This window comes from Nannospalax galili, unplaced genomic scaffold, assembly GCF_000622305.1.
Source record: "Nannospalax galili isolate Female #2095 unplaced genomic scaffold, S.galili_v1.0 scaffold2927, whole genome shotgun sequence".
Classification (NCBI taxonomy): Eukaryota; Metazoa; Chordata; class Mammalia; order Rodentia; family Spalacidae; genus Nannospalax; species Nannospalax galili.
Window position 1 is genome coordinate 130,630 of NW_008355812.1, and position 8,852 is coordinate 139,481.

Below are 8,852 nucleotides of genomic sequence, written 5' to 3' on the forward strand. Positions count from 1 at the left end.
GCGATTTGCTAAAACACTCTCAGATGGCTTTGCTTCAAATATTTATGGAGGCTATGAAGTGGTCCCCAGAGAGCAAATGGCCCTGTCAAATTCACCCCCACTGCCGTGATTTATTGGCTTGGGAATCACTGCAGACTCTCTGCCTGAGCTCTTGGTGGGAAGCCAGGATCCTCTGGGCCTTGCAGGGTGGCAAGAGGCTGCTGGCCAGCAGGGCAGGGAGGGGCATTCCACCTCTGTCCCTCAGACACCTTGGGGAAAGTTCTGGTTCCTCAGGGACCTCTGATGGTCACCATCCAGAATCCAGCTTAGGCTCCAAGGGCAGCGCAGCTAGAGGCAAGAGCACAAAGCTAGGTCTCTGTGTCCCCTGACTATGGACCTGAGGATTGCACCTGTTATGACAGTGGCAGCTAATGCTTACCCAGCACTTTCTGTGCCGGCATCAAACTCACTGTGTGTTCATTCCCTCCTGTGACAGTTCCAGCAGGCCATTATCACCCAGTAACAGCCAAGGAAATGGAGACAGCTGGGGTGACACACCCTGCCACTGAGCTGGGGTTGACAATACAGGCAGGGCTGGTGGAACAGACCCCCCTACAAAGCAAAGGCTTTGTTCCCAAAGACAGGGAACACTTCCTTCCCACTAAAGGGAGCAGTGTCTCCTGGATGCTAGCCCCATGCCTGTATCCCCAGGGCTCCCCAGTGTGCACAGCACCCCTCTGCACAGATTCATCTCAGTCCCCTGAACAATGGGATAACTTAACAGTTTCAAAGACCCCAAACTCCTTTTCTATATGTATATGACTGAAGCCACTGGTTCCAAGTAATACAAGCCATGGGATATCAGCCCCCATCTTTCTTCTCTAGGCCTCCTAGAGCATCTTAGCTGGGCTTAGAAGGAGAAGTGGGGTACTCCGCATGTTATGAGCTCAGTTTCATTTAGGTCAGAGTACTGTGCACACAGCACTTCTAGATCAGAGCACTGTGCACACAGTACTTTGGAAATCTGCATGTTGCCTTGAATTGAAAACCGTCTGAGCCGTACAACATGGCCACTTCTGTAGAGACAGAGGAGTGTCACGTTGATCGTTTCCTCTCTCTTAATTTACTGTGACCGTGAACACGTGGTGCGCACTCATGGTGGGCCAGGCATCGTCATGAGCACTCTACAGGAATCGATTCATTTAATTTATACAAGAAGAGAAGGGGGAGGGGTGCCAGGTTAAGCGATGGGCCTGAGGCCACACAGCAAAGGAAGCTAAGTGGAGACTTAAAGCAGACACCCCAGCTGCCAGCCTGCACAGCCACACTGTGCTGAAGCTAGGTGGTCCTCTGTTGGGGAACTGAGAGCATCGGGCCAGTGTGATGGGGCTGAAGGTTTTCCAGCCTGTTCCACATATGTTTATACATTCCCAACCACCCTCCACTTTTTTTACTCTAAGCTTGACCACCATGCAATTACTGTGACGTGACAAGTGACAAATTCAGTCACTGCCCTTCGAAGCTTCATGGCCTCATTTTGCTATTTTGCTTGTAGGTCACTGGTGTGGTCCTTTGACACAGCCGTCCTCACTGTGGGAGGCACTTTCCAAAGCCATCCTGAGATCTGGCTCAAAATCTGTCCTCATCCAGGGCAGGAACTCTGTTCCCAGATACTCATAAGAGCTGAACAGGCCAAAGATTGAGGCCGAAAACCTCAACCAGGCAAGGTGTCAAAGCTTGTAAGACAGCTCAAGGGCCACTACCTGGAATCACCCATCCCACAGTGCACAGGGCTCCTAAGGCTGGTACTGTGTCAACACAGGGGTGGAAAGGCTTCAGCTGACAGTCTTGCCACCAAGAACAAAAGTCCCCTGCGGCCTGGAAATGACATCCAATATGACAGGGTTTTCCTCCAGGGTGTCCTGTGTGGTCTTAGTCCTGAGGACTCAGGATCAGCTGGGACCCTAAGAGCCCCCAGGGCCCTGCCACACATTGATCAGTCACGTGTCCCTCTACTTGCTTCCTCAGAGGTCACATCGTGGACTTCTACCCTTAACCGCAAAAACAGGCTTCTTGGGCTTTCTTTCACTTTAACTCTAAGAGGTCCCTACCTATCGAGTCTTTATCCATGTCCAGCACCATGTGGTCCCAGAGTGGTCAGATGCCAGTTCTGAGACAGGTGACCAGGGTTGGAGCTCCAACTTGGTCACTCAATGACTGGGATCTGAATGAGCCTGAGCCACCTACCCACTTAGCCTCATGCCTTTCTTCACAGTGTAAAGCAGGACTTGACACTGTCTTCTTGGGTCCTTGCGAGGATGCTCTAGTGTGGGGCTCCTCCTTGCCTCACAACCTCTGCTCTGCTTCCTTCCTATGCTCCAGCCCCATAACACATTGCAAGCGCTCACCCTGCCCAGTGCCTACAAATGCTCCTATTGCCACAGTTCTCCACCTGCTGCGACCAGGAAGGCACAAAGCAAGTCAGTTCTCCCAGAAGAGAAGGAAAACAGAAAACATTCTTCTTTCTAGACATGAAACCTGAACACAGGTAACTGGCAGTGAACCCACCAGTCAGCAAGTTGACAAAGACCAACCACAGAAGCTAGCACTTGTGAACACCTCTCCTGTGCCAGAGACCGTAACAAAAACTTAATGCCTGTGAGGTCATCGAATTGTCCCAACAACCCTGAAATGGATAAAAGTTTAACATGGAAGTACGAGATGCCACAGGAATGAAAGACGGGGAAGATCATAGGCTGAAATACCTTGAGAGAGAAGCACGCTTCCCTGGAGCAATGGCTGCCCTTGTGTTCTTTCACATGCCTGTATCCCTGGCACACACAAGGCTCTGCCAACCTGCTTTGCATCTTCACGACTGTATCAGACAACACCATCTCCACTTTTTCCACGAGGAGATGACACACTTGCCCACTGTCACACTGAGTGACCAAAGGCAGGGCTGGGGTTTTAACTCAGGTTGGCCAGACCTCAGATCTCGTAAGTTAAATGAAATTTGTCCGGGGCCAGCACAGTGCAGCTCTGGTGAGAGCTAATTCAGGTGTTTTGCAGTAGAAACAAGTAGAAACTAGACAAAATGAAACAAAACACTTTTCAGAAATGGTCTGCTAAGGACCAAGGCTGGGAGGTTTTGTGGGAGCAAAACTGATGAGAGGGAGTGTCCCTTGCAGTCAAGCAGGGTACTGGGGTGTCCTTCCCCATGTGGGAGGTTCAGGAGGATGTGATGGTATGGTACTGGACAGAGTTCTCATAGCCTGTGGGGACACCAGGGAGCCTGTAGGCTTCATGCCCACAAGTGAGAGTGAGATCAGGCGGAGCTGCTCAGGCTGTGATCAACTTTGAGTCAGTGCTGGGTGAGGAAGGTGGCTGCCCAGGCCAGCCTGGCAGAGCAAGGGCAAGTGGGGACAGAGACCACCTGCAGAACCTCAGCTAGGGTTCCATGCCTTCCTGCATGGGGTCCAACAATGAACAGAACAGGACACAGCAGGAGGCTTCACCTAAAAAAGACTGAAAAACAGACACTGGGAAGGGACTGGGCTGGAGACTGGGGGCTTTTACAGGACCGTCACCAGGTAATGGTCTGTGTGCATAGGGTGCGTGTGTGTGTGTGTGTGTGTGTGTGTGTGTGTGCCCCACTTTCCATGAAAAACACATTTAGAAAGTAAGGTAAAGGTGTGTGCTCACCTTCACGGAACCTACTGGAGTCATCTGCGCCGACCACTGAACCTCTGGAGGAGGCCAGGACTCCATCCCCCACCAGCTTTGCAGGACACTGTCCACTTCAGAATTTAGCAGATATTCCTGAGCTAGAAGACAGGATTCTCAGTCAGGTTTCAGCCCAGGGATCCATTTTTAACATCAACAGGTCCTGAGCCTAATAACGTTTTCTTTCTCTTGCTGACCCCACGTGCTCCCCACGTGCTCCCAGACCCCCAACACCCTATGGCAGCGGCTCCCTTGCTGCCTTCAAATTCTGAGTACCCCATTCTTTGACACCATCATCATCTTGGGGCACCCCAGAACACTGCCTGCTCCCCATTCCTTGCTGGCTGCCAGGGCATTTAGGGTGGACCCCCCCCATACTCTGCTCCCTCTCCTGCCTTCCTGGTCTTCACTTGCACCCTTCAGGTGGCATCCAACAGCCTCCAGAAATCCAGTGCAAATAGTATCATCGGTCTCAAGCATTTCCTTTTCTGACGGGTGAGGAGGCTGAGCCCAGGCAAGGAGGCTTGCCCAGGATCACCCAGAAAACTAACGGCAGAAGTGGGACCAGCCAGAATTTATAGCTCCTTTAATGTGGAAACAGGGGCCAGGTCAGGCCTCAGTGGGAAGTAAAGAAGACAGTCTGTCCTGATGAGGGAAATGGCCTGTTTCTTGTGTACTGATACTTGCTATGTGCATGGCACTGGATAGGAAAGCCATATTATCCTTTTGAAAATAACAGTATGCAGCTCAGAGAGGTTAGTTAGCTTGTTTAAGATCACAGGATTGTTGAGAACAGAATCTAGTGGAAGGGCCACCGGATGAACAGATCTGAGTGTTAGTCCTCCTGAGAGCTAAGTAGTCCTCCTGAGCAGGTAATCCTAAACAAGCCTCCAGAAGCCCCTGCCCAGCATCATGCCTGCCATCCAGCCCCATGCTGCTAGGAAGCATCACTCAAGGCCCAGGAAGATTTCTCTCTGGTCCACTACCATCTTAATTTCTTTGTCATAATAAAGATAATGAACCAGCAACAAAACTCACTCATTCCTCTGAGGAAGCACAGTTAATAGTGTAGTGGATGCCTTAGCCTGAGCTGCTGATGAAAGGCAGGTGTGCATGTACGTGATGTACATTCCATGTCCTACCTAAATTTCTAAACTGAATGCAGCACCATCACTCCCGCCTGCTGCACCATGTTCTCACCCCGGTGACTGTCCATTCCACTGAGTGCCTGGGTTAGTTAACAGCACTGAGGGCGTGCGGCAAACACAAGTGTCCACTGAACTTTTAATGTGATCCTGCCCTGTTAAGGTGGTGTTCTCGTGTAACATGTCTGCATTCTATTCCACTGAGTGCACAGGTCAGCTAAAAACACTGAGGGTATGAGGTGAGCACACCTGTCCCCTCGGCTTTTAATTGACTTGGGATGAACACCCAGGGCTGAGGAATTTGAGCTTCTTGATTTTTCCAGTGTGTTCTGACACTGTGGGGTGGTGAGGTTGGGAAAGTGGCAAAGGGAGGGGAAGAAACTTGACATTGGGAGGTTTGTACCCTCCCACCTGGCCTGGTTTCACTGAACATACAGACATGCCACTGAGAGATGCACTGACCTCCTCCAGCTGCTGTCCCCTCGGGGCCCATGTCCAGACAGCAGTTTGTCTGGAAAAAAAGAGAGTTCAGTGCATATACTGTGTGGAACAGGGTAGGGAGATCTCCACAGGACCAGAATCAGACCAGCCACCCCATGCAGCTGTGCTCTGCCTCTGTCCCTCCCTCACCACATACCAGAGAACAATTCCACTCCCTTTACTCAAATTCAACCTCCAAATGGAGACAGCAGCAAGTGTCTTTTCAAAATGTCATTGAGAGAAAATTTAAAGAAAGTTAGGTCATCTGATATGCCCAGGCACCAAATTCATCACCCAGGGATTGAGACCTCTGACCAAGTCCACCCTTGTACTACTGCAATGACCAGTTACATCTGCAGGAGGAGGGGCAGCCATGGGAGTTCAGCCCAATCCCCTGTGGGGAGAACAGGAGCATCTGGTATAGCTTCAAGCAGGTTGGAGTTGGACCCAGACCAACAAGCTGGGTCCTGCATTCTTCTGGGAGTATCCCAATGTCCCCTCCTCTGCCATCTTTTCTGATTTCCTCTTGCAGAGTTCAGCTACCTGCCTGCCACTTGCCCAGACCAGGACCACTGTGACAACTGGACTCTGTGACAGACTCCAGAATGGACTGACCAGCCGGACTTGGTGAGGCATGCCTTTAATCCCAGCACTTGGGAGTCAGAGGCAGGTGTATCATCATCTATGAGATTGAGGTCAGCCTGATCCACATAGTGAGTTTCAGATTGGCTGGGGCTATGGGGGACCCTGTCTAAAAAAAAGAACAGAATGGACTGACTAAGGCAGCAATTAGTACCCAGCGTTCTGGACTCAACTCAGCTGCTCTCTGGTCACCACCCACCCTGCCCTTCCTTTTGGGAATCTTCTGCTCTAGGCACAGTGCCTGCTCTCCCACGGTGGATGGACACCTAGTTTTGTTTCTGTTGCTGTGACAAATATCCTGACAAAAAGCAACAGAGGAGACGAAAGGGTTAATTTGGCTTATGATTCCAAATTATAGTCTGTCATTTCAGGGAGGTCGAGCAGCTGGTCACAGCACATCTGCTCAAGAGCAGAGCCAGGGCAGTCCTTCCTGCCTCCCTTCCTCCCGCCTGGCTTTCTCCTACTGTTCAGACCCCCCTGCTAAGGAAATGGTCCTGACTGCAGTGGGATGGATTTTCCTATATCGACTAACAATAAAGACAATCCTCCCAGACATGCCCACAAGCCAGGCTGATTTAGACAAGTCCTCAACTGAGGTTCTCAGGTGATTCTAGGTTGTTTCAAGTGGACAGTTCAAAACAGACATCACAGCCCCTAACTTACGATGATGGTGGTGCATCTGCTGTGATTTAAATTCAACACAGAGAATAGAAATTGTGCCATACATTTGGCATGGTGGTCTGTCCCTGCGGGCTGGGATTCGCTCCTTAGGCAGGCAAGCAGGAAGCTGCTTTGGGTGGAGAACCTCAGTTCAGGTCAACCTTACTGTCACTAGGAAACGTCTGCGCCTTCCTAACAGGCTGGGGGCCACTGTGGGCTCAGCTGGTTGGGTTATTAAATACTTTCCAGCTCATTGTATCTTCAACTTACAATAGACTCGTGGGATGCCATGCCATTGTAGCGTCTGTGCTTCCACACCCCAGACTGCCGTGTCTTCCAGCACCATGAACTCTCCCACCCCAGGCCTTTTCACAGGCTCCTCCAGGCCAGCTCTCTGCCTTGTAACTCTTGGCCCTTTTTCCCTCTAGGTCAGCTATTCATGGTTCTCCCCCAGGAAGCTCCCTCCTGTGCTAAGCCTGGTGTCCCAAAGTCAGGCTTTCCACTGGCCCTGGGTTTAGGTAGGTGTCTCCCCATCTTATGGAAACAACTTCAATGTGAGGAATGAAATTTACCTCCATGGGCACAGGGAAGCTCCAGGTACACTGAGCTGACTTCCCATAGCTCTCTACTCAGCATGGGATGGCGACACAAGGATTCTGGTCACCTTCCAGCCCCTTGGAGACCCACAGGCCCATGTCGTTAGGAGCCCTGCTTTCTCGGAAGCCTTCTCCTGCAGAACAGTCTCTACCACTTACGATTCAGGATCTCGGCTGAGGCCATAGCTCCCAGGCCTCTCCCTCTCTACATGCAGAGCTAAACGACTGCATCCCTCGTAGCCTCTGCCATAAGGAAGCCAGACGCAGTGTCTCCTAAGGCAAAGGCCAGTCCCTCACTCTCTGCTCCTCTGGCCCTCCCGTGATGTGAGCTTTTGGGGGACAGTCTAACCTTTATAAATGCAGGAGCCATGCAGAAAATAGTTGCCTGAGTCCTTGGAGGTTGGGGTTTGGGGTAGCTGGTTAATAAATTCAGGGAGTTCAGGGTTTTGAGGAGGCCATCACTCACATCTCCTTGGGTTCCTAAGTCTCCACTCCTATTCCTGTGAGGTTTGGAAGCCCAGGGCTTCCAAAAGAGGGAAGTAGAAAGAAAGAGGAAAGGAGGGAAGAGGGGACCAGGTCCAGCAGCTTCCTGTGCTGGGCCGCTGTCCTAGTTTCTTTTCAACTGCTGTGCAAAACACTCTCACCAATACCAACTTGGGGAGGAAAGCATTTATATGACTTACAGCTCCCAGGTCACAGTTCATCACTGAGGGAGCCCAAGGTAGGAACTCAGGGCAGGAACCTGGAGGAGAGGAAAGGAGGGAAGAGGGGACCAGGTCCAGCAGCTTCCTGTGCTGGGCTGCTGTCCTAGTTTCTTTTCAACTGCTGTGCAAAACACTCTCACCAATACCAACTTGGGGAGGAAAGCATTTATATGACTTACAGCTCCCAGGTCACAGTTCATCACTGAGGGAGCCCAAGGTAGGAACTCAGGGCAGGAACCTGGAGGCAGGAGCTGGAGCACAGACCATGGAGGAATGCTGCTTACTGGCTTGCTCCCCTGGCCCCTGCTCAGCCTGCTTTCTTTCTTTTTTTTTTATTATTTTTATTTTATGTGTATGCGTATATTGCCTTTGTGTAAGTAAGTACACCCATGTTGTGCAATGCCCGAGGAAGACAGAAGAGCTGTCAGATCCCCTGGAACTAAATTATTTTTATTTTATGTGTATGCGTATATTGCCTTTATGTAAGTAAGTACACCTGTGTTGTGCAATGCCCGAGGAAGACAGAAGAGCTGTCAGATCCCCTGGAACTAGGTATCTCAGGCAGGCCTTGACTTCATAACATAGCTGAAGATGACCTTGAACTTCTGATCCTCCTGTTTCCATCTCCAGAGCGCTGGGATTATAGGCACCACTACCTCTGGTTTATGCAGTGGTGGAGACTGAAATCAGGGCTACATTCTGGCCCTCCATTGTAGTTATCCTTAGTCTGTGAGTTTCTTCAGCTTGGTTTCTGTGAACTTTCAATACAACTTCACAATATATATACATTTTTTAAATGCCTTTAGTTCCGACACTCAGGAGGCAGAGGCAGGTGAATCTCTGTTGAGTTTGAGGCCAGCCTGGTCTACATAGCAAGTTCCAGGCCAACTGGGGCTACAGGAAGACTCTGTCTCAAAAAGACA

The 8,852-nt window shown here is 50.7% G+C and overlaps 1 protein-coding gene across 1 annotated transcript in view; it reads right to left on the reverse strand.

The window, feature by feature from the left end:
- The window catches only part of CUNH4orf50 (chromosome unknown C4orf50 homolog), a 114,581-nt gene that overhangs the window by 50,781 nt on the left and 54,948 nt on the right, over positions 1 to 8,852 (reverse strand). The window contains exons 11-13 of the mRNA XM_029556489.1: positions 5,310 to 5,358; positions 3,682 to 3,803; positions 96 to 178 (exon numbers count right to left, since the gene is read on the reverse strand). Coding sequence (XP_029412349.1) covers positions 96 to 178; positions 3,682 to 3,803; positions 5,310 to 5,358 — 254 coding nt within the window. The remainder of the gene's footprint in view (positions 1 to 95; positions 179 to 3,681; positions 3,804 to 5,309; positions 5,359 to 8,852) is intronic.